Source organism: Bufo bufo, chromosome 7 (genome assembly GCF_905171765.1).
Source record: "Bufo bufo chromosome 7, aBufBuf1.1, whole genome shotgun sequence".
Classification (NCBI taxonomy): domain Eukaryota; kingdom Metazoa; phylum Chordata; class Amphibia; order Anura; family Bufonidae; genus Bufo; species Bufo bufo.
Genome location: NC_053395.1, coordinates 94,728,324 through 94,754,753, shown reverse-complemented (window position 1 = coordinate 94,754,753; position 26,430 = coordinate 94,728,324). Strand labels below are relative to the sequence as shown.

Here is a 26,430-nt window from a genome sequence, read left to right as displayed (position 1 = left end):
CATCCTCAACCCGAAAAGGCCCCACAAGCTCATCTTTGATGATACCAGCCCAAACCAGTACTCCACCTCCACCTTGCTGGCGTCTGAGTCGGACTGGAGCTCTCTGCCCTTTACCAATCCAGCCACGGGCCCATCCATCTGGCCCATAAAGACTCACTCTCATTTCATCAGTCCATAAAACCTTAGAAAAATCAGTCTTGACGTTTCAGCTTGTGTGTCTTGTTCAGTGGTGGTCGTCTTTCAGCCTTTCTTACCTTGGCCATGTCTCTGAGTATTGCACACCTTGTGCTTTTGGGCACTCCAGTGATGTTGCAGCTCTGAAATATGGCCAAACTGGTGGCAAGTGGCATCTTGGCAGCTGCACGCTTGACTTTTCTCAGTTCATGGGCAGTTATTTTGCGCCTTGGTTTTTCCACACGCTTCTTGCGACCCTGTTGACTATTTTGAATGAAACGCTTGATTGTTCGATGATCACGCTTCAGAAGCTTTGCAATTTTAAGAGTACTGCATCCCTCTGCAAGATATCTCACTATTTTTGACTTTTCTGAGCCTGTCAAGTCCTTCTTTTGACCCATTTTGCCAAAGGAAAGGAAGTTGCCTAATAATTATGCACACCTAATATAGGGTGTTGATGTCATTAGACCACACCCCTTCTCATTACAGAGATGCACATCACCTAATATGCTTAATTGGTAGTAGGCTTTCGAGCCTATACAGCTTGAAGTAAGACAACATGCATAAAGAGGATGATGTGGTCAAAATACTCATTTGCCTAATAATTCTGCACGCAGTGTAGAGTGAGATCCTACGTGATCCTAGAGTTTTATAAATAAATAAAAATATCCAAGAAGGATCATAGAAGATGCCTTCATGCGAGAAAGCAGCCAAAGCCAGAAGGAATGCTTGAACATCAAAGAGAAGGATAAACCTTTGAAAATGGAGAACACAAAAAAATACAAATCCTCATTCATTACCACTTATAACACCAACCATGAGGCCCTAACAACCATCCTAACGAAACACTGGCACATACAAAAAAATTATCCGTACCTCAAAGAAATCATAACATCCAGACCACAGATCACCTTCAGGAGAGCAAAAACGCTAAAGAACATTCTAGCACCAAGCAAACTGAAAAAGAAGGGTGTTACAACTTCAACCAGTGTGAGATGCTATCCTAATTATGTTGGCAGTTACAAATGTAGCCATAATCTTTGTAAGTGTTGCACCAGCATTTTGAATCAAGTGCAGGACTTCAAGAGCAACACAACGGGAGAAGAATTTCCCATAAAAGTTTGTTGAACTGCTCATCCTCATATATTGTTTACCTGCTGGAATGCGAATGTGGACTGCAGTATGTGGGCCGCACCATCCAGTCCCCCAGAGAGCGATTGAACAAACCCTGATAGAACATTATGCGGGGTACCTTAAGCACAGTGTCTCCTGACATTTTCTCTCCACCCACAATAAGGATCCTTTCAAACGGACTATCACACCAATCCTCCTTTGATAGATTCAGAATGCCGCAAAAAAGAGATGTTCTGGATCTTCAAGCTACAGACCTTGGAACCCTATGGATTGAATGAGAGTCTAGAAAGCAAATGTTTGACACCTTTAGACTATATGGAATACATCTTTGTCCCCACAATTTCCCCTTTTTTGCTTCCAGACCGTATTTCTCATTTTCCCTCTGCATTATTAATGCTACCCACACAGTAATCTCCTGTCATTGAGGCACTCATAGTTTTGCCTTACATGTCAATGTATCAATATATTCATTATGTTCATCTCATTCCTCCCTTCATTCATAATCCATCCTGACACTCATGATTTTGTCACTCTTACAACTCGCTCTCTAAACTCCCACTCATATTCCTGACTTACATCTCCCAAGTTTAGTTTTGACACTCATCCATCAATATATGCATCCATCTTATCCATTATCCCCCTCTCCACCAGCAGTCACATTATTACCATTACCCCTCATATTCTTCCTCCTTATTGGACGGGTGTGGTGTGTGTGTATATACATGTACATACATTTTTACATGCGCATACATGTTCACATATTGAGCATGCACACTCGCGCATAATTGTACATGTTCCTCCGCCTGTCCTCCTCTATATCATAATATAGTCCATCTCGAGCATCCCCTCTACATCTGATTCAGCATTAGTGCCCCCTTTCAAGTTTCTAAAACACCACTTCTATACATTAGTCCAAGTCCCCCCCAGTGCTCCTTATCCTGCACTCCCTGCACATCCTCTGCAGTGGCATAGCGCTTCTACATGATCCCATCATCTCTTTGCAGCCTCACCAGCAGCTACCTCAACCCCGCCTCGGATGCTCCTCCAATCGGCGCAGCTTGCTCCTCCCGACCACTCCTCCTTAACCATAGCAGCAAGCGCATGCTGAGTACTGTCAGAGTTCTCGATGAATAGTGGCCGTGCTAGCCATCCTGCTGACCTGCTTCCAGGTACCAACCTTTTTTCCTCCTCTCTTTTTCATAGACCCGATCCATCAATAATAACTATGTACCCCAGCTCAATCACTGCTTATATTTACAGCTACAATTTCACTGGTAACTGCATCTTAGAATTACAGTCTCTCAGTATATTTCCATCTCTCCTTTCCCTAAGTAAAATTTCTTCAAAAACAGTAAGATATTGGTCTGATTTCCTGGGTATATGTCCCTGTAAGTTTTGGGCCTTCTTATTCGGTTTTATTAATTTTTTATCATTATTACTGTACTTAAATTTATCATATAATCATTTCATTCATATATGGCCATCTGTTGACTATTATTATGAGTCTCTGTACCTTTGGTGCGTATATATTTTTATATATATATATATATATATATATATACTGCTCAAAAAAATAAAGGGAACACTTAAACAACACAATGTAACTCCAAGTCAATCACACTTCTATGAAATCAAACTGTCCACTTAGGAAGCAACACTGAGTGACAATCAATTTCACATGCTGTTGTGCAAATGGGATAGACAATAGGTGGAAATTATAGGCAATTAGCAAGACACCCCCAATAAAGGAGTGGTTCTGCAGGTGGTGACCTGACCACTTCCCAGTTCCTATGCTTCCTGGCTGATGTTTTGGTCACTTTTGAATGCTGCCGGTGCTTTCACTCTAGTGGTAGCATGAGACGGAGTCTACAACCCACACAAGTGGCTCAGGTAGTGCAGCTTATCCAGGATGGCACATCAATGCGAGCTGTGGCAAGAAGGTTTGCTGTGTCTGTCAGCGTAGTGTCCAGAGCATGGAGGCGCTACCAGGAGACAGGCCAGTACATCAGGAGATGTGGAGGAGGCCGTAGGAGGGCAACAACCCAGCAGCAGGACCGCTACCTCCGCCTTTGTGCAAGGAGGAACAGGAGGAGCACTGCCAGAGCCCTGCAAAATGACCTCCAGCAGGCCACAAATGTGCATGTGTCTCCTCAAACGGTCAGAAACAGACTCCATGAGGGTGATATGAGGGTCCGACGTCCACAGGTGGGGGTTGTGCTTACAGCCCAACACTGTGCAGGACGTTTGGCATTTGCCAGAAAACACCAAGATTGGCAAATTCGCCACTGGCGCCCTGTGCTCTTCACAGATGAAAGCAGGTTTACACTGAGCACATGTGACAGACGTGACAGAGTCTGGAGACGCCGTGGAGAACGTTCTGCTGCCTGCAACATCCTCCAGCATGACCGGTTTGGCATTGGGTCAGTAATGGTGTGGGGTGGCATTTTTTTGGAGGGACGCACAGCCCTCCATGTGCTCGCCAGAGGTAGCCTGACTGCCATTACATACCGAGATGAGATCCTCAGACCCCTTGTGAGACCATATGCTGGTGCGGTTGGCCCTGGGTTCCTCCTAATGCAAGACAATGCTAGACCTCATGTGGCTGGAGTGTGTCAGCAGTTCCTGCAAGACAAAGGCATTGATGCTATGGACTGGCCCGCCCATTCCCCAGACCTGAATCCAATTGAGCACATCTGGGACATCGCGTCTCGCTCTATCCACCAACGTCACGTTGCACCACAGACTGTCCAGGAGTTGGCAGATGCTTTAGTCCAGGTCTGGGAGGAGATCCCTCCTGAGACCGTCTGCCACCTCATCAGGAGCATGCACAGGCGTTGTAGGGAGGTCATACAGGCACATGGAGGCCACACACACTACTGAGCCTCATTTTGACTTGTTTTAAGGACATTACATCAAAGTTGGATCAGCCTGTAGTGTGTTTTTCCACTTTAATTTTGAGGGTGACTCCAAATCCAGACCTCCATGGGTTAAAAAATTAGATTTTCATTATTATTTTTTTGTGTGATTTTGTTGTCAGCACATTCAACTATGTAAAAGAACAAAGTATTTCAGAAGAATATTTAATTAGTTCAGATATAGGATGTGTTATTTTTGTGTTCCCTTTATTTTTTTGAGCAGTGTGTACAGGGAGTGCAGAATTATTAGGCAAGTTGTATTTTTGAGGATTAATTTTATTATTGAACAACAACCATGTTCTTAATAAACCCAAAAAACTCATTAATATCAAAGCTGAATATTTTTGGAAGTAGTTTTTAGTTTTAGCTATTTTAGGGGGATATCTGTGTGTGCAGGTGACTATTACTGTGCATAATTATTAGGCAACTTAACAAAAAACAAATATATACCCATTTCAATTATTTATTTTTACCAGTGAAACCAATATAACATCAACATTCACAAATATACATTTCTGACATTCAAAAACAAAACAAAAACAAATCAGTGACCAATATAGCCACCTTTCTTTGCAAGGACACTCAAAAGCCTGCCATCCATGGAATCTGTCAGTGTTTTGATCTGTTCACCATCAACATTGCATGCAGCAGCAACCACAGCCTCCCAGACACTGTTCAGAGAGGTGTACTGTTTTCCCTCCTTGTAAATCTCACATTTGATGATGGACCACAGGTTCTCAATGGGGTTCAGATCAGGTGAACAAGGAGGCCATGTCATTAGATTTTCTTCTTTTATACCCTTTCTTGCCAGCCACGCTGTGGAGTACTTGGACGCGTGTGATGGAGCATTGTCCTGCATGAAAATCATGTTTTTCTTGAAGGATGCAGACTTCTTCCTGTACCACTGCTTGAAGAAGGTGTCTTCCAGAAACTGGCAGTAGGACTGGGAGTTGAGCTTGACTCCATCCTCAACCCGAAAAGGCCCCACAAGCTCATCTTTGATGATACCAGCCCAAACCAGTACTCCACCTCCACCTTGCTGGCGTCTGAGTCAGACTGGAGCTCTCTGCTCTTTACCAATCCAGCCACGGGCCCATCCATCTGGCCCATCAAGACTCACTCTCAATTCATTAGTCCATAAAACCTTAGAAAAATCAGTCTTGAGATATTTCTTGGCCCAGTCTTGACGTTTCAGCTTGTGTGTCTTGTTCAGTGGTGGTCGTCTTTCAGCCTTTCTTACCTTGGCCATGTCTCTGAATATTGCACACCTTGTGCTTTTGGGCACTCCAGTGATGTTGCAGCTCTGAAATATGGCCAAACTGGTGGCAAGTGGCATCTTGGCAACTGCACGCTTGACTTTTCTCAGTTCATGGGCAGTTATTTTGCGCCTTGGTTTTTCCACACGCTTCTTGTGACCCTGTTGACTATTTTGAATGAAACGCTTGATTGTTCGATGATCACGCTTCAGAAGCTTTGCAATTTTAAGAGTGCTGCATCCCTCTGCAAGATATCTCACTATTTTTGACTTTTCTGAGCCTGTCAAGTCCTTCTTTTGACCCATTTTGCCAAAGGAAAGGAAGTTGCCTAATAATTATGCACACCTAATATAGGGTGTTGATGTCATTAGACCACACCCCTTCTCATTACAGAGATGCACATCACCTAATATGCTTAATTGGTAGTAGGCTTTCGAGCCTATACAGCTTGGAGTAAGACAACATGCATAAAGAGGATGATGTGGTCAAAATACTCATTTGCCTAATAATTCTGCACTCCCTGTGTATGTATGTATATATATGTATGTATGTATATATATATATATATATATATATATATATATATATATATAATCATTTTTTTTTATCGATACTAACACTCTTTTATGTATGCATAAAACGCCTTATGATTTATGATATATCTGTTTAGTTTTATCAACACGTTTATTTCCATACTCTATACCATTTTTATATATATTTTTTATGCGTATTTTTTATATATATTTCTCTATTATATTTACTTTTTTTCAGACTTGATAAAGGGGTCAGCGGTACCCCTAAACGCGCTGTCATTGAATAAATTGAAATTTGTTTGACAACTGGTTGTGAAAGTGCGCCCCCTGTTGTCCACACGCTTGACTTCTATGGTCTGGCGTTTTTTTATTTCTCATAGAATATTGCCATAACGGTGTTGTACTGCCAAAATTACTTATATGAACATAAAAGGACTTAATAGCCCACAAAAATGGGCACGTGGTCTGAAGCTAAAAACTTTAAATGTAACATCTTTTGTGCTTGAGAGATACATATTGTATCAATGGATGAATCTCACATTAAACATCCATATCTCCCCGTCATATTTCAGTCCTACCACACCTAAAAGGCCATATGTGTCCTTATTGTAATTAAGTTGCCTTGGAGCTTATGGGAAAATACATCTGCAATAGAAAATATATCCTTTTAGTATAATCTATTAACAATGTCTTATATACTTTTGTCTATGCTCCAAACAAGAGATAATTGAGAGGTTTCCATAAAGTATTAAGATTAGCGAACAGAGTTAAATAGGGTAAACTCCTTTAAAGTGGAGATTTCAACTGTGTGTCTGACATTTCAATAGTTTAGTGCTCTCATTAAGAGAAACAAAAAGAGTATTGCAGGTTTGAAACCTTTTAATGGCTAACAAAAAATAAAAGTAATGATGTTACATAGCGAGCTTTCGAGATATCACTAGTCCCTTCATCAGGCATACTACAAGAACATGCGAAGAAACAGCAATATATACAGTATATGCAATAAGAACAGAGACATGGGGGAATGAATGGACATTTATAAAAAAAAAACAGAACATATCAAAGATCTTGAGAATGAGTCCTTAATTATCTTAAAGATAAGGGGTGTGATAGTTTTATGGCACTAAACTAGTTTTCTATTTTCTAACACGGTACCAGACTTTTTCCTTTTTCTTTTGACATTTCAATAGACACTACGTTTACCCTCTGTAATCTACCCCCTCCCCAAATCACTGGGCAAATTGTTATGACACCTCACAGCTATTTACATTAGCTATTCTCACACTGATTATTGTACAAACCGGATTCCCAAAAAGTTGGGACACTAAACAAATTGTGAATAAAAACTGAATGCAATGATGTGGAGATGGCAAATGTCAATATTTTATTTGTAATAGAACGTAGATGACAGATCAAACGTTTAATCCAAGTAAATGTATCATTTTAAAGGAAAAATACGTTGATTCCAATTTTCACGGTGTCAACAAATCCCAAAAAAGTTGGGACAAGCAGCAATAAGAGTCTGGAAAAAGTAAATTTGAGCATAACGAAGAGCTGGAAGACCAATTAACACTAATTAGGTCAATTGGCAACATGATTGGGTATAAAAAGAGCTTCTCAGAGTGGCAGTGTCTCTCAGAAGCCAAGATGGGTAGAGGATCACCAATTCCCACAATGTTGCGCAGAAAGATAGTGGAGCAATATCAGAAAGGTGTTACCCAGCGAAAAATTGCAAAGACTTTGCATCTATCATCATCAACTGTGCATAACATCATCCGAAGATTCAGATAATCTGGAACAATCTCTGTGCGTGAGGTTCAAGGCCGTAAAACCATACTGGATGCCCGTGATCTCCGGGCCCTTAAACGACACTGCACCACAAACAGGAATGCTACTGTAAAGGAAATCACAGAATGGGCTCAGGAATACTTCCAGAAACCATTGTCAGTGAACACAATCCACCGTGCCATCCGCCGTTGCCAGCTGAAACTCTACAGTGCAAAGAAGAAGCCATTTCTAAGCAAGATCCACAAGCTCAGGCGTTTTCACTGGGCCAGGGATCATTTAAAAAGGAGTGTGGCAAAATGGAAGACTGTTCTGTGGTCAGACGAGTCACGATTCAAAGTTCTTTTTGGAAATCTGGGACGCCATGTCATCCGGACCAAAGAGGACAAGGACAACCCAAGTTGTTATCAATGCTCAGTTCAGAAGCCTGCATCTCTGATGGTATGGGGTTGCATGAGTGCGTGTGGCATGGGCAGCTTGCATGTCTGGAAAGGCACCATCAATGCAGAAAAATATATTCAGGTTCTAGAACAACATATGCTCCCATCCAGACGTCATCTCTTTCAGGGAAGACCCTGCATTTTTCAACAAGATAATGCCAGACCACATTCTGCATCAATCACAACATCATGGCTGCGTAGGAGAAGGATCCGGGTACTGAAATGGCCAGTCTGCAGTCCAGATCTTTCACCTATAGAGAACATTTGGCGCATCATAAAGAGGAAGGTGCAACAAAGAAGGCCCAAGACGATTGAACAGTTAGAGGCCTGTATTAGATAAGAATGGGAGAGCATTCCTACCTCTAAACTTGAGAAACTGGTCTCCTCGGTCCCCAGACGTCTGTTGAGTGTTGTAAGAAGAAGGGGAGATGCCACACAGTGGTGAAAATGGCCTTGTCCCAACTTTTTGGGGATTTGTTGACACCATGAAATTCTGATTCAACATATTTTTCCCTTAAAATGGTACATTTTCTCAGTTTAAACTTTTGTTCCGTGATTTATGTTCTATTCTGAATAAAATATTAGAAGTTGGCACCTCCACATCATTGCATTCAGTTTTTATTCACGATTTGTATAGTGTCCCAACTTTTTGGGAATCCGGTTTGTAGATAAAGAACTCCTACTTTAGTCTAAGTCTGCTACAATTGAGACTATAACATGGTCTGACCATGTACCCATAACTTTGACCTTTGAAGAATGTTCCAACCCCTGTTTGGAGATGCAACTCTTAGGACTTTATTAGACAAGCAGATTTCGTACCAGTGAAGATTGATGATCGAATAGTTAGCGACTTGTTAGCATTCAAAAGTTCTCACATTACACTGAGCAATGATCGCTGTAGTAATTAGTAATTCAATCGTTATAAGCTCTCCAATTGTTCGTCAGTGTATATTTAAAGAAAAACGGGTGACCACTTATTACTCCCTCAGATATGCACTCGATGAACAAACATTTTTAAGCAAGAATGCATACAATGGAGGATGCCGGCAGCGGACCACATGCACCTCAAAAACATCCTACACAAGATGAAATAATGTGTGGGTGAAAATATAAGAATACATAAATCACTGAAAAAAGGTGCACCACAATAATATGCGACTGACCATACTGGCTAGACACTCACACTGATGTTAAAAGCTGAGACTTTAGCCCTTTGCGCCCCGGTAAAGTTGTCTGTGTGGCGTGGGTCCTACCGCTAAACTACCTATCGTGTGTGTGAACATAGTCTGATAGGTGCTAAGGACCGACTCACAGCCAAACTCTTACATACCGCCATAGTAAGATCACTAATACAATTGGAAGGAGGAGGAGGCTGCGAGCCCCACCTATAACAGGCTGTGTGACACAGGCTACCAGGTGCACCACAATGTTACCAATGATGAGAATTATAACATTCAATATATGTAAAGAAAGATCACTGAGCAAAGTGGCCTAAATGGGAGGAAATGCTCAACCCCAAACACTATAGCGTGTTTATAATCGGGAGAGCAATTCCTTTAGCCTGTTTCACACTGGTTCCCTCTACCTGTTCCCATTCAGGTTCCCAACAAGTTCTTTCAGTCTATGCATAAGCTCATGTCATATGTGCAGGCCACAAGCCCTCGACAAAGGATAAGCCGAGTGGAGGATTCGGAGTGCCAAACATACGAGTAACCATGATTTCTAATTGGTGGTCACTTGAGGTTCCAAAACAATGGGTGCATGTTGAGAATTTCCTTGTTTTCCCAACTTGATTACCTGCCCTTCTATTTGCCTCACTGGAGGGAATCCATCCTGTAGCTACAAGATCCCCTCTCACAAATGCAGCTTTATGTTGTTGGACTGAGTTTCATAGAAACAACTTATTAACCTGACTGCTCTTTGTCTTTGGTCCCACTGCAATATGTACCAGCATGTGTTCCTGATCTGAATCTACTTTTCTTGAGAAGGGACTTCTCCATGTTTCTCAACTATATGATAGTACATGTCTCTATACATTGTCATTTGTAAAAAAACATTTCTTGTCAAGGTCAGAGTTTTAAAAATACCTCCAGATCAGGAACTTTCTTAGCAATTAAATGCAAATGATTGACTATGGTAACCCGCATTTGTTACATAAAAAATAAAAAAAAGTTAAAGGTTTAAATAAAATCTATCGATTACTTTATGCTCTCTAACTCCAGGTTTCAAAAATTCTCACCTTATAATCTTTGAGAGTAGGAGCTGTATATTTGAGGACAAGGCATCATTTATTCTTTACATTTGATCAATATGGCATTTAAGTGTATCGGTCAGACCTATTGTATCGAACACAAATTGCGCAACCAGCAATCTATCACAATATATGGACCTTCACCTCCAGCCGTAGGTAAAAAAAAACTTGCTCAGCTGCCTGCTTGATTCCAGTCAGCTCATACAAGAACTCAAGACATTTCCATGGTTCGAAAACTATGCACTACTGACAATAGACGTCAATGCCCTCTACTCAAACATACAGCACGATCTCGGGATTAGCTGTGTCAAAACTTGAAAGCGACACCACACTAAAAAAATTATTTTTTTCTGGAGGGCTTATGATTTATTTTGGAAAAGATCTACTTCATCTACAACAATACGGTTTACCATCAATGCAGAGGGACCGCTATAGGGACACAAGTGGCGCCGTCCTTCGCAAAGTTGTTTATGGGTGCTTTTGAAAGACAACACATCCTAGACCACCCCATATATAACAAGCGGATAAAATACTACAAAAGATATATTGATGAAATATTCACTGTATGGGATGGTGACGAGACCTCCGCCGTACTGTTTTGTGACTCACTGAGCAGTACTGATTGGGGTATCTCGCTTACGCCAAATTACAACAAAATTGCAACAAAACGACATCACATACCAAAACAACCAATTATCTACTAAAACCTACTTCGAAACAGTAGACACAGACAGTTACATTCATTACATTAATTTTCACCCTGAAAAATGGCTACAAAACATACCTTACGGACAATGTAATAAATGGATCAGACAAAAGTGCACGAGCAATCAAGATTACACATTTCAATCGAAAATATTAGAAAAAAGGGTTAAGTGACAAAGGCTTTCCCAAAAAGCTAGTATGACACAGACACAGTGCCTTGTTCCTGCTTTAAAACAATCAGACCACTAATGACATAGAATTTGTCACGTAGTTTAACACATCAAATAAATATATCCTAATGAGCCTTAAAAAACACTGGCACATCCTACGCCAGGACCCACATTTATCCAAATATCTTTCCGGTGGGCCCGAGATTGCGTACAGACGTACTCCTACTATATGAAATATTCTCGCCCCCAAGAAAACTAAAACAGCATCAGCCAAAACGGGACAACCATAATGACAAGCACCTTCCAAGATTAGGGAGCTTAAAATGTGGGTCGTTACGATGCTTATGTTGCAAAATTATAACCAAAAACCAGACGTCGTTCAAATTCACTCACAATGGCAGTGTATTCCCAATCAAACACCATCTCACATGCCACTCCTCGTATGTTATATATTTGATAGAATGTGGATGCAGATTGCATTACATTGGGCGCACTACGCAGGAATTACTGTGTCAACCAGCATAGGCACAATATCCAAAAACAATGCTTGACACACAGCCTTTCAAGACATTGCACGTCCACACCTAATCAAGCAAACCATCCCCTGAGAATTACGCCAATTGATTTTATATCTGATAATCCATTTAATTGATTTGAAAAATTACAGAAAAGAGAGGTCTATTGTATTTATCAACTTGATACCCTCAACCCATACGGTCTTAACAAAATGAGTGAAACCATTTTATAACTAACAGACTGCCCCCAAAAGTTAGAGACCGCTGTAATTTTATTGTTATAATTGTTATATTTTTATGTCTAAATTTAGCTTTATGACTACTGTTATTTTGTCTTATTCAATTTCTAACCTTCTTATCCCACCCAGTTTCTTTTTCTGTTAAGTCATTGTTTTTCCCTTGCACAGGGCTGCCATTCCCGATGTCCCTAATTTCCTTTGGTCGACCCTCTATAATTCTCATTGAAAAAATGGGAACTACAGCGATACAATACCCGAATCCCCTAGGATAACGATGAAACTCGAAACTCTTTATCTTATGCTAGTATATATATTTATTATTGGGCAGCCGCTGCATCCAGCTGCATAGCACAGCACCCGACCCCTCTATCGTACAACATGTACAATGTATTTTTTCCAATATATCCTTTTCCCCTGAGGTGCAAAAACCAGCGAGCTGAACATCTCCTACTCCGTGGCGGGCGCACGGCACATAGCATGTAATTGATCGTGGAGCCCCTAGTGAAACAGACACTGGATGCGATCGTTTTAACCTCTTAGAGCAAGCGCTCACTCTAATGCTGCATGAGGGATATTCTTACTCGTATGACCATGTGATTTTCCACCATCAGCAAGCTACCCTACAATACTAACTGCAGACTCTGTTAATTATGTAAAACACACCTGTATACCTCCCCCCCCCACACTCCTCCATCAGCCCGCCAAAAAATTTGCCTTTTTAAAGCTTCCCTGTGCATGTCTTACCAATACTGTCCTGATGAAGGGGACGCTTCGTCCCAGAAATGCGTTGACATTTTATTATTACAATAAAGAACTTCCTAAGAACACTGTTTCTGCATGTTTCATACCGAATTTTGAGTTTCGTCTACTTTTCTCCACTATCTATAAATCATCCTGATACTCGCCCGTTCAAGCCAGGAAGAGACCTGGGCAGCAGCACAGCATCACCTTTTGCTGGTAAGGATTTAAAACCAGCAAAGCCCTCATAGCTGTTGTGACTACTCACGGCATTCGGTAAGCGCATATAAATCCATTATAGCTGCACATACACTAAGACGATATCGCACATGAGGCGCTGTATGTTTTTGTCTTTGTTTTCTTTTATATATATATATATATATATATATATATATATATATATATATTTAAGTGTATCGCACACTATGAGGCCACTACGAAAACGATCTTTAGATGGTATTAAACCCCAGACAAATTATATTAACATAGAATGTGTCAGCAGATAAGAACCATTTGGCCCATCTAGTCTGCCCAATATATCTGAATACTATGGATAGCCCCCGGCCCTATCTTATATGAAGGATGGCCTTATGCCTATCCCATGCATGCTTAAACTCCTCCACTGTATTTGCAGCTACCACTTCTGCAGGAAGGCTATTCCATGCATCCACTACTCTCTCAGTAAAGTAATACTTCCTTATATTACTTTTAAACCTTTGCCCCTCTAATTTAAAATTGTGTCCTCTTGTGGTAGTTTTTCTTCTTTTAAATATGCTCTCCTCCTTTACCGAGTTGATTCCCTTTATGTATTTAAAAGTTTCTATCATATCCCCTCTGTCTCTTCTTTCTTCCAAGCTATACATGTTAAGGTCCTTTAACCTTTCCTGGTAAGTTTTATCCTGCAGATATTGAGTATCGAACCTCCTTTCCTTATTGTTGGAGAAATTGTTGTCAGAAAGGAACGCTTCTGCATATACATTGGACATGCCCATTACTAAAACTATTTTGGGACAACATGTATGACATTCTTAATAACATTCTGGGCTGTCAAGTTCCAAAATCTGCTCAGATGGCGTTATTGTGCGTTATTTCTATTTACCTAATTTGTGGAAAAAGCGAGTAGCTCCCACTATTGAGGACGTACTATCCATTGTATCTACTACATGCATGTACGAGAGGCTTGCACCACACTCGACCAACTCCTTCAAATCCTTCACTGCAACTTGGCATCTTTGGCTCCAAAGCTCATATAGTTCTTCAAGATAAATCCTCTGAGCTATGAATCTTTATGTATTGTTTACTGAACACTCTTGCTGCGCATTGATTGGACTATGGATTTTTCTCAGATGTGTAAGGGCTTCTGGCACTTTTATTTTTTCTTGTTTTTCTTTTTTTTCTGGATTTTATTATTTAGATGTTTCTTTTGCATATATTGATATTATGCATTGGAAGTTACTGTGTTTTCTATATTGTAATGTCTTAAAACCCAATTAACATTAATGTAAAAAAAAAATGTCGATAGGAAATGCAGTATGTCACTGAAATAACATCATTTGTGGAGCTGCACCCACTAAATTGTTAGTTAGAATTGTTTCTTCCTCATGATTTGTCACATTGTAACCCATATATAACTAGTGTATGGGACAATCATGTTTATGCCAATAGCGGTTTGATTTTTATGTAGTGTCTGATGGTTATACCCTTGATATATAGGAAGTCTTATACATACAGACTTTTTGTTGAGCTTATGCTGATATGCAGAAATCAATGTGAGCACTTACAGAGCTGCATCCTAAATGTGTAATCATAAAATTACCTATTCAAATCACGTTTAACATACTTTTAGAATTTTTGCTAATGTTGTTTTTAATTTCCCATTTCAATATCTAAAGTTAGACCTAATAGGCGCCACTTCTTGGTCTGTACAGATTACTTTACTGCAGTTACTTGCTTATCTGATGTTGTAATCCTGCCTGTAATGATATTACCTCTGTTGGATTAACCTGATTTGTTTTTATAAAGAGGTTAGAAGCCAGGTTAGGGGTGGCTGTGGATATAGTGTTCTTGGATTTTGCAAAAGCATTTACTGATACTGTTCCTCATACAGTGACTTGAAAAATGATTCATACCCCTTGAACTTTTCCACTTTTTTTCACGTTACACCTACAATCTTAAATGTATTTTATTAGGGATTTATGGGATAGACAAACACAAAGTAGCAAGTATCTTTTAAGTGAAGGAGTTGCAGAGATCCACAGCTCAGGTAGTGTCCTCCAAAAATCTGGCCTTTATGGAAGAGTGGCCATTTTTGAAGCCAAGCCATAAGAAGTCCCATTTGTAGTTTGCCACATGCCATGTAGGGGATGTAGCAAATATGTGAAAGAAGGTGCACTGGTCAGATGAAGCCAGTTTAACTTTTTGGCCTAAATGCAAAATGCTGTGTGTGGCAGAAAACGAACACTGCACATCACCCTGAACACACCATCCCCACCATGAAACATGGTGGTGGCAGCATCATGTTGTGGGGATGTTTTTCTTAGCAGGAACAGGGAAGCTGGTCACCGTGGGTGAACATTGTGGAGGCCGGGAGCAAGTCTGCTGCTGGCACCAGACTTGCCCTCCAATAGATCCTTGTTAACCGAAAGTGTACTCATTCCAATAACAGGGCCTCTTGTTATTTATCGTCACTACCTTCCCGTGTCGGGAGTGGGTAATTGCTCCATGCCTGCTGCCTTCCTTGGACGCTTGTTCTTTAATAACTTGACCCAACCTCTCTGGGTGGTTCACAATTAGTAAAAAAAAAAAGGGCAAGGCAACAACAGCCAATCAGATTTCAGCCATTGACCTCCATTGGATGTGGTAGCCGTTTCTCAGGCTCCCTCTCCGGCATCGAATCTTGATTCCCCGTTACCCGTGATCACCATGGTAAGCGCAGAAAGGAACATCGAAAGTTGATAGGGCAGACATCCGAATGGATCGTCGCCATCACTGGGACGTGCAATCGCCCAGAGGTTATCTAGAGTCACTAATGCAGCAGCAGGCCCTCGCCCCTAATGTTTTAGATGGTCAGATCAGCAGGCCCTTGCTTCAAATGTTTTTGAGGGTCACCAGCAGGGCATCAATCATAATTTTTCAAGGGTGTGTATGATGCTCTCCTTTATGTGTAACAAAGGGTGTTTTGGAGTGCCGGTTCCTTGTAATTTTTGGCAGCCCTTTCACTTAGTGCATAGGCTTTATGAGTATAGGAGTCCAACTACCTGAACAATTGTACCACAATGTGAATGAGGCCCTCCTTTATGTGATATACAGGTTGTATTGGAGTGCCTCTTCCTTGTAATTTTTGACAGCACTTTTACTTTATATACAAGTAAATATACAGGAAAGAATGTTTCTTAACAATTTTTCCTCTGTGATTGTCAGTCTGTAAAAGTGGCGTACTACTTGGACAACATGGTTCCCAGCAGTTTCCTGGGAGTCCAAGATGCATTGAGACATCCTCCCCATGCTGTTCCCGAACCATTTCGGTGTTGTTTTCATCCATTTCTGACTTTTTCCTATGAACCAGGCACTCTCCCCTCTTCAGAGCAAAATGCAGAACGTACATTGCCGCTGTCCGTGCTTTGCGGATCTGCAAAACACGTTGCGGACGTCTGAATGAAGCCTAACTGTGACCTCCACAGTACCCTGCTGCCCTCAGTGACCTCCACAGTACCCTGCTGCCTTCACAGTGACCTCCACAGTACCCTGCTGCCTTCACAGTGACCTCCACAGTACCCTGCTGCCTTCACAGTGACCTCCACAGTACCCTGCTGCCTACACAGTGACCTCCACAGTACCCTGCTGCCTTCACAGTGACCTCCACAGTACCCTGCTGCCTTCACAGTGACCTCCACAGTACCCTGCTGCCTTCACAGTGACCTCCACAGTACCCTGCTGCCTTCACAGTGACCTCCACAGTACCCTGCTGCCTTCACAGTGACCTCCACAGTACCCTGCTGCCTTCACAGTGACCTCCACAGTACCCTGCTGCCTTCACAGTGACCTCCACAGCAGTTGCCCCTTTAATAGTGGCCCCTTCCCCCTTAATAGTTACCTCCACAGTGGCCTGCCCCTTTGACGGTAACCTCCACAGTGAACACCTCTTTAACAGTGACCTCCACAGTGCCCTGCCCCTTTAATGCTCGGGCTGCACGACGACAACATTTTGTCTCAACAATTTTTATAATGATAGGCTATTGTGTCGCACTGCGACATGTGACATGCTGCGACTGCGACACGACCGTTTCAAAAAAATCCATCCAAGATGGTGTCGCAGTCGCAGCATTTCACATGTCAAAGTGCAACACCATAGACTATCATTATAAAAATTGTTGCACAACATTGGTGCGACATCAATGTCGTGTGACACATGTAGCAGTGTTGTTGTGCCCTATGTGTCGTGCGACACATGTCGTTGTGTAGCCCTAGCCTAAAGCTGACCTACAGCAGTGAAGAAAAATGGCTGGGTTGTTATGGAAACCTGGAGTAAAACTGTGTGTATGTGGAGAATAAGGGCCTGCGAACTTCTGTGTATGGCAGTTGGGATATGAATAGAAAGGCTTGTATTGGCTATTGCAGGTAATTTTTTGGGAATATCTCAGGAACAGTACATCCTAGAGAGCTGTGACCCCCACAAGATTTCTTTCCAGGTAGCAAGGGATGTGTATACCAAGTTTCAACTTGAAATCGATGGTTGCGTATTTAAGCGATCGCGGAACATACGTACATACACACATGCATATATATATATATATATGTACGCTGTTATGTCTTAAAAATTAAGTCAGTGGGAGAAGTGTAGCTTGCATCAGCATGATACATACAGTATTTAAGTTGTCTTTGGCTAATTACATTTGTTGTTGTTTTTATCCTTTTACTTTCCTTTTTAAGAACCATTCCGAAGACGTGTATGAAAAACATTGTGGAAAACATAAGAAAATACAACATCCATGCTCTTTTGGTCGTTGGTGGATTTGAGGTAAAATGTATTAATGTATAAAATCAGAGCACGACTGTACACAATGGCATATTCTCAGTCTTGTATTGATCCATCGCTGCACTGTGAAGGACAGAACATATTTTCTTAAGTATTATGTTTTCTAAAATCAAAGGTAAAGTGAAGAGGTCAGATCAGGGTGTGTCTGCGCTCTGGATTATCTGAATTAGGAGCAGAATACTGAAGAAATAATCCTTAAACATAAAACATAACATTTATTGATATGCTAATAAAATCCTAGATAATGTGTGCAACAACTATATACTGGGATGGACAAAGTGTATAACCACTAATAGCAGTGGTCAATGGTCACCCCAGTAACAAATACAAAGATAATTTAAGTGCACAGCGGCACTGAGTAGGTAACCAGTGTGTCCTACCGGTACCCAGGGAAGGTCGTCTGAAGCTTCACCACATGATGTAGTAATAGTAGTTCATCCTGTATGGATAGTCGGATAAATCACAGGGAAAAAAAATTTGCAACGGCTGACAGTAGAACACATGCGTGTAGGGTCCCTAGGGTGATCCCTATAGCTGTCTAACCGTAGACCCTGATACTAAAGTGTGGTAGCAACCTGACCACAGGGCACTCGTCCTTGAAAGGACGACCCTGTCTGGAACCTGTCCCTAACTCTGAAAACTATATGTCCCTAAAAATGCATAGGCTAGATCCCTACATGCATGTTTCGCTGCCGGGACATGCGGCAGTTCATCAGGGGAGATGATAAGGAATCAGGCAAGTCGATCCTGGATAAAGCGGTCAAGCCTGCAGACCAAAAATGACACGGTCAGTCATATGGTCAGGAGGTGCATGATGATAGTCAACCCCTCCAAGGGCTACCTCATAGGTAAGAGGTTAAAGGTAAACGCAGTATACAGATGTGAGTGACTGCATATGGGACGCCAACTAGCCTGGTGTACCCACCTTGTTTAAATACACCTCATTTCCCGCCGCTGCCGTCCATAATAGAGGCCAATGAGCGCGTCTGCCCGCTTGCACGTGAGCGCGGCGCATGCGCTCATCACAGAGTGGAAACGAGGCCTGCAATGCAGGAAGAGTGCGTGATGCGAAACGCACTCCTGCGCATGCGCGAACTCGCATTAGGTATCGCGAGATCGCGGAAGCTGTGCAGAACAGCAAAAGGGATAGGAAGCAACGGAGGTATCGATTACTTCATAATATTCGGCAAAGTATAGACGATCGGACATGCGAAAATACAGCAGAATATGCCAAACCACAATCGGTTCGAATTTAAAGATATTTATAGCTTTTAATCCTGTGTTGGATAAGTACAGCTAGAGCATAGTGGAACAAACGAAGAAACAAGTCAGAGTAGGTAGTCATGAGGGATATATTGATATCCCATGTGGGGTCATAGTCAGTGATGATAATAGACCTAGAGGCTCTTATTACAGAATTATGATACTGGTGAATAATATCAAAAAGAGGTACATACTAGGTGCATAATGTTTAACTACTAACAGAAGGTACATACAGCACGTGCATACTACAGGTACATACCGCACGTAGGCGTACATGATAACTTACTGCTAGCAGAAAGATAATTGGTGCAGAATGGTGACGGCTAAATCAATTACTGCCAAATAGACTGGTAGAGAGGGCAGTAAGACTGACAAAGGGTCTATTCTACAGAAAGCAGCTATAATTCAGCTGCTCGTTAAGACCATTGGGTGTGACAGTCCTCAAAAGGAATATCCAACGTGACTCCCGTTGTAGAAGGATCTTATCCCAATCACCACCTCTTTTGGGGGGACTGACGACTTCAATGCCCATGACTTTGATGGCCTTGGGATTGCCTTGGTGCAAGTCACAGACATGACGGGCCACTGGGGTATCGCGACGCTTATCAATATCCAAGAGATGCTCTCCTATGCGCCTGCGCAACTCACGCTTAGTCTTGCCGATATATTCTTTTTGGCAAATACATGTGATTTTATATATCACCCCAACTGTTCTGCATGAAATGAAATCTTTAATTTCAAAATTACGTTTGAGATTAGTGCTGTGGAGGATTTTTCCTTGGTCAATGTTGCCACAGGCCACACAGCCACTACATCTGAAGGAACCCACAGGGCGACGGCTCAGCCACGTACTAGGTCTGGCTGGTGGTGCAAGATGACTATGCACCAATAAGTCCTTGAGACTTTGGCCTCTTCTGAACGTCACCTGTGGGTATTCATGCAGGACTTCCCGGACATCTGGGTCCATAAGTAGGATGGGCCAGTGTCGTGCCAAAATCTCTCTGGATTCATTGGCAGAGCCGTCAAAGGTAGTAATGAATCTCACCTTCCTCTCACCCTCCTGTCTAGTCTTGGGGGTAAGTAAGGTCTCTCTAGCGGTATTAGCTGCTCTCTGAAAGGCTCCTCTCAATACCTTATCAGGGTAACCCCTAGCCCTAAACCTTAGTCGAAGGTCGGCTGCCTGATGTAGGAACTCTTGTTCATCAGAACAATTCCTGCGTAAACGCAGGTATTGTCCGTAGGGTATACCTCTTTTTAATGGCAGTGGATGGCTACTCTGCCAATGTAGGACTGAGTTAGTGGCCGTGATCTTACGAAAGACAGTTGTAGAGAGCTCACCTCCAGGTTTCTTGGAAATGCGGACATCCAAAAAAGGAAGGGAACTATCATTAGCCTCATAGGTGAAACGGAGGCCAATGGTATTGACATTAAGAAAGTCCACAAACTTTCTGAATGCCAGGGTGCCCGCATTCCAGACTATGAGGATGTCATCGATGTACCGGGCCCATAGGGTAATGGGCCCGGTCATCGGTTCACCTTCTCCAAAAACAACGGTGGCCTCCCACCAGCCCAGGAGCAGGTTGGCATAGGACGGCGCACAGGAGCAACCCATGGCCGTACCCCTGAGCTGGTGGTAGAGGCGACCGTCAAAAGTGAAGAAGTTATGCGTCAGCAAGAATCTGAGCAGCTGTAAAACAAAAGCATTGTGCGCTTTGTACTGCTACCCCCGCATACTTAGATAGTAACTGACCGCCAACAAACCAGCCTCATATGGTATGGAGGAGTATAATGCCTCCACATCAATGCTGGCTAGTAAGGAGTGGTCCTCGATGCATATCCCTTCCACCCGTTTTAAAAGATCCATAGTATCACGGGTGTAAGAAGGGAGTGCAACGACAAATGGCATTAAGATTTGATCAATGTACACCCCAAGATTTTGTCCAATGCTCCCAATTCCGGCCACGATTGGCCTCCCCTTGAGTGGTTTCAGGCCTTTGTGGACCTTGGGGAGACTATAAAACGTTGCCACAATCGGGTGCCTGGGGTACAAAAAGTCCAGCTCATCAGCTGAGATGAGATTCGATGCTCTTCCTGCCAAAAGGATCTCCTTAAGTTCAACTAGGTATGGTGCTGTCGGGTTGGATGTTAACAACTGATAGCTATTCTTATCTTTTAGGATATGTTCACACATGTTTTCTAAGACTAAAAGTGCAATATTTGTACTCGTATTCATTTCATCAATCTAATTATAATATTGCAGCATCAATTAATATGAAACAATATTTGCAAAAGTAAAATGTAAAATACATAGATTCCTGAGGAAGCTGGGTGTGCTCAGCGATTCGTGTGGGGCAGTCTTTTTGACACAGGTCTGAGATCTATGTGATTTAGGCTACTTTCACACTTGCGTTCGGAGTGGATCCGTCTGGTGTCTGTACAGACGGATCCGCTCCTATAATGCAAACGCTTGCATCCGTTCAGAACGGATCCGTCTGCATAACTGTTTTTTTCAGATCTGATTTTTCACTTCGTGAAAACTCAGATCCGACAGTATATTTTAACACAGAGGCATTCCCATGGTGATGGGGACGCTTCAAGTTAGAATATACTAAAAGAACTGTGTACATGACTGCCCCCTGCTGCCGGGCGCTCCTCCTACTGGTAAGTGAAAGGTCTGTGCTATAAGCAATGCGCCGCACAGACCTTTCACTTACCAGTAGGAGGAGCGCCGGGCCGGTCACAGACATCGCAGGTAAGTATAATGCTTCTAAACTTGCTAAGTAACCATGGCAGCCAGGAATGCAGTAGCGTCCTGGTTGCCATGGTTACCGATCGGAGTCCCAGCAATTAAACTGGGACTCCGATCGGAACTCTCCGCTGCCACCAATGATGGGGGGGTCGGTCATTTTAATTAGGGGGGGGGGGGGCGGCCGCACTGGCCACCAATGAGTTAAAAACGGGGAAGAGGGAGGGGGGGCCGGCCTCACTGGCCACCAAGGAGTTAAATATAGGGGAGGGAGGGGGGGCCGGCCGCACTGGCCACCAATGAGTTAAATACAGGGGAGGGAGGGGGGTTTGCCCCCTGCTGCCTGGCAGCACCTGCCAGGCAGCACGGGGCAGTCATGTACACAGTTTTTTTTGTATATTCTAACTTGAAGCGTCCCCATCACCATGGGAACGCCTCTGTGTTAGAATATACTGTCTGATCTGAGTTTCACGATCTAACTCAAATCCGATGGTATATTCTAACATAGAGGCGTTCCCATGGTGATGGGGACGCTTCAAGTTAAAATATACCATCGGATTGGAGAAAACTCCGATCTGATGGTATATTAATAGGGACTCCTGACTTTACATTGAAAGTCAATGGGGGACAGATCCGTTTGCAATTGCACCATATTGTGTCAACGTCAAACGGATCCGTCCCCATTGACTTGCATTGTAAGTCTGGACGGATCCGTTTGGCTCCGCACGGCCAGGCGGACACCCGAACGCTGCAAGCTGCGTTCGGGTGTCCTCCTGCTGAGCGGAACGGAGGCCAAACGGTGCCAAACTGATGCATTCTGAGCGGATCCGCATCCACTCAGAATGCATTGGGGCTGTACGGATCGGGGCCGCTTGAGAGAGCCTTCAAACGGAGCTCACAAGCGGAACCCCGAACGCAAGTGTGAAAGTAGCCTTACATTTTACTTTTGCAAGTATTTTCATATAAATTGATGCTGCATTATTATAATTACTTTGATATTAGATCTGATTGTGTATTGTCCCAGATCTTACATGTTTGATCCATATTTGTGGACTTTGGTGGGCTGGTTGTCCGTGCCTGGTATCATCTATACCAGCACATCTTTCATTGTATACAATTTTTAAGTGTTTGTTTGTTTGTCCTATTGTTTGACCTATTTTTAAGTGTTTGTTTGTCCTATTGGATGTTCAATTTTTTGTTATTTTCTTGGTTATTTTGATTTTTTTCATTGTATCAATGAGCTAAATGTAATATCCACCTATCTATTCTGTTTGAAAAGTTCCTTTTACTGCCCCTCCTCCCCTTCTACTGCTGAAATATTGGCAATTCTGACATGGATTTTTAAAGATAGCATTCTAGCCACATCAGATCTAAGGGAACTTTTTAATAATATCCAGTTTATTTTTTTAAATCTGACAAATCCAATTTATTTTTAAAGGTTATTTATTGAGAATTTGAAACAAAACCGCAAATGATGTCGCATTGGAATCCACAAGGTGTATAATAAAAAATTAAAAACTATTCTCAAAGGAAAAACAAAATCATTGGATAATATACCAGTAACAGTACAGATATAAGTACTTAAAGAAACATCGGGGTTCAATGTTTATGCAAGTCACCAGCCATGGCTAGGCCATGTAGATGACAACATAGCACATGGAGAGGGGGCAGGCTATAAGGTAGTACAATAGCAAAGATCAGTAGAATGGGAGGAGGACAACCAGGGCTCCCAGAACTTCTCAAAGACCACAAAGGCATCTGTGCGGAAGGCATTAAGCCTTTCATAAAGAAGTATCCTATTAACTCTGTCCAGCGCTGCCTGGAAACTAAGTGAAGCCGATCGCAATTTGAAAGCTACATGGATTCTTGCTGCTAAAAGTATATACTGTGATCATTTGAATTTGGCATATGTTAACCAGGAGGGCTTGTCCCCCAGGAGACATAGGGGCAGAGACATAGAATAGAGGCATCCCAACACTGAGGATAAGAGAGTGCATATTCGGCTCCAGAATCTCCTCTCAATCGGACAGGCCCACCATATGTGTAACATTGTGCCCTCCTCCTTACATCCACGGAAGCAGTTTGAAGAGACCTCGGGGTGTATGCAGTGTAATCTAGCTGGGACCATGTAGGTCCTATGCAGTATCTTTATTGATGTTTCTGCTAGAGTGGTTTGCCAAGATCCCTTAGTGAGAGTGTGGGAGCGCTGGTACCACCTAGAAGCTGAAAATTCTACCTCTAAATCCTCCTCCCATGCTTTCATGTATGGTAGTTTTGATCCTTCCATTACATCATTAACCCCTTCAACCCCGGGCCTGTTTTCCCCTTCTGCCTAGGCCATTTTTTGCAAATCTGACATGTCACTTTATGTGGTAATAACTTTAAAACGCTTATACTTATACAGGCCATTCTGAGAATGTTTTATCGTCACATATTGTACTTCTTGACAGTGGTAAAAATGAGTAAAAAAATATCATTTTTATTCATAAAAAAAATACCAAATTTACCAAAAATTTGGAAAATTAGCAAATTTCCAAATTTCAATTTCTCTACTTTTATAATAGATAGTAATACCTCCAAAAAATAGTAATTACTTTACATTCCCCATATGTCTACTTCCTGTTTGGATCATTTTGAAAATGACATTTTATTTTTTGGGGACGTTAGAAGTCTTAAAAGTTTGGAAGCAAATCTTGAAATTTTTCCGAAAATTTCCCAAATTTTACTATTTTAGGGTACATATGATTTTTAATTTCTCTATATTATGTTTTTGGTGAGGCAAGGTAACGAAAAAATTGATGTTTTGGCAGCGTTTTTATTTTTACATAGTTTACCTGAAGGGATTAGGTTATGTGACTTTTTTATAGAGCAGATCATTACGGACGTGGCAATACCTAATATGTCCACTTTTTCTTATTTATTTAAAGGGCTTCCGTCACCCCACTAAAGTGATTTTTTTTTTTTGGGCTAGTTAAATTAGTTATATTGCGATATATGAAAATATAATGGTGTTACTTACTTTGATCCAGCAGTTTCTTCCAAAAACGAAGTTTTATAATATGTAAATTCAGTCTCTACCAGCAAGTAGGGCGGCTACTTGCTGGTAGCTGCTGCAGAAAACCGCCCCCTCGTCGTGTTGATTGACAGGGCCAGCCCGGATCTCCTCCTCCGGCCAGCCCTGTCGGCATTTCAAGAATCGCGCGCCTGTGTTCATTCGGCGCAGGCGCTCTGAGATGAGGAGGCTCGTCTCCTCAGAACTCCCTCAGTGTGCCTGCGCCGATGACATCACCGAAATAGAAGACGTCATCGGCGCAGGCGCACTGAGGGAGTTCTGAGGAGACGAGCCTCCTCATCTCAGAGCGCCTGCGCCGAATGAACACAGGCGCGCGATTTTTGAAATGCCGACAGGGCTGGCCGGAGGAGGAGATCCCGGCTGGCCCTGTCAATCAACACGACGAGGGGGCGGTTTTCTGCAGCAGCTACCAGCAAGTAGCCGCCCTACTTGCTGGTAGAGACCGAATTTACATATTATAAAACTTCGTTTTTGGAAGAAACTGCTGGATCAAAGTAAGTAACACCATTATATTTTCATATATCGCAATATAACTAATTTAACTAGCCCAAAAAAAAAAAAATCACTTTAGTGGGGTGACAGAAGCCCTTTAAGTTTTACACAATAATAGCATTTTTGAAACAGAAATAATGATATTTTAGTGTATCCATAGTCTGAGAGCCATAGCTTTTTTATTTTTTGACCGATTCTCTTAGGTAGGGACTTTTTTTTTTGCTGGATGAGGTGACGGTCTGATTAGTACTATTTCAGGGGGCATATGTCTTTTTGATCACTTGCTGTTGCAATTTATGTGATGTAATGTGACAAAAATATATTTTTAATTTTACCCTTTTTTTTTTTATGCTGTTTAACTGAGGGGTTAGGTCATGGGATATTTTTATAGAGCTGGTTGTTATGGCCGTGGCGATACCTAATTATGTATATTTTTTTTAATGTATTTTACTTTAGCAAAATAATATCAGTTTTGGAATAAAAAAAAAAAAGCTGTTAGTGTCTCCATGTTCTGAGAGCTATAGTTTTTTTTATTTTTTGGGTGATTGTCTTAGGTAGGAGCTCATTTTTTGCGGGATGAGGTGACGGTTTTATTGATACCATTTCGTGGTATATACGCCTTTTTGATCGCTTGGTGTTGCACTTTTTGTAATGTAAGGTGACAAAAATGGCTTTCTTTTACACCATTTTTATCATACCTAATATATGTGTGGGTTTTGTTTTGTTTTTTCAGTTTTTTAGGGGCGTTTTTTTAACTTTATAAATTTTATTACTTTATAAATTTTATTAAAAATACTTTTTTAAACTTTTTTTTCTTTACTTTATTTATGATCACATTTGGGGGTCTGATCCCCTCTGCAATGCATTACAATACATCTGTATTGTAATGCATTGCCTGTTTGTGTACTACAGTGAGTAGTACACAAACAGGTTGCCTAAGAGACCCAGCCTGAGGCTGGATCTCCT

At 41.9% G+C, this 26,430-nt stretch overlaps 1 protein-coding gene across 1 annotated transcript in view; it reads left to right on the top strand.

The window, feature by feature from the left end:
* The window catches only part of PFKL (phosphofructokinase, liver type), a 388,593-nt gene that overhangs the window by 264,543 nt on the left and 97,620 nt on the right, over positions 1-26,430 (top strand). Inside the window, exon 15 of the mRNA XM_040439347.1 lies at positions 17,785-17,872. Coding sequence (XP_040295281.1) covers positions 17,785-17,872 — 88 coding nt within the window. The remainder of the gene's footprint in view (positions 1-17,784; positions 17,873-26,430) is intronic.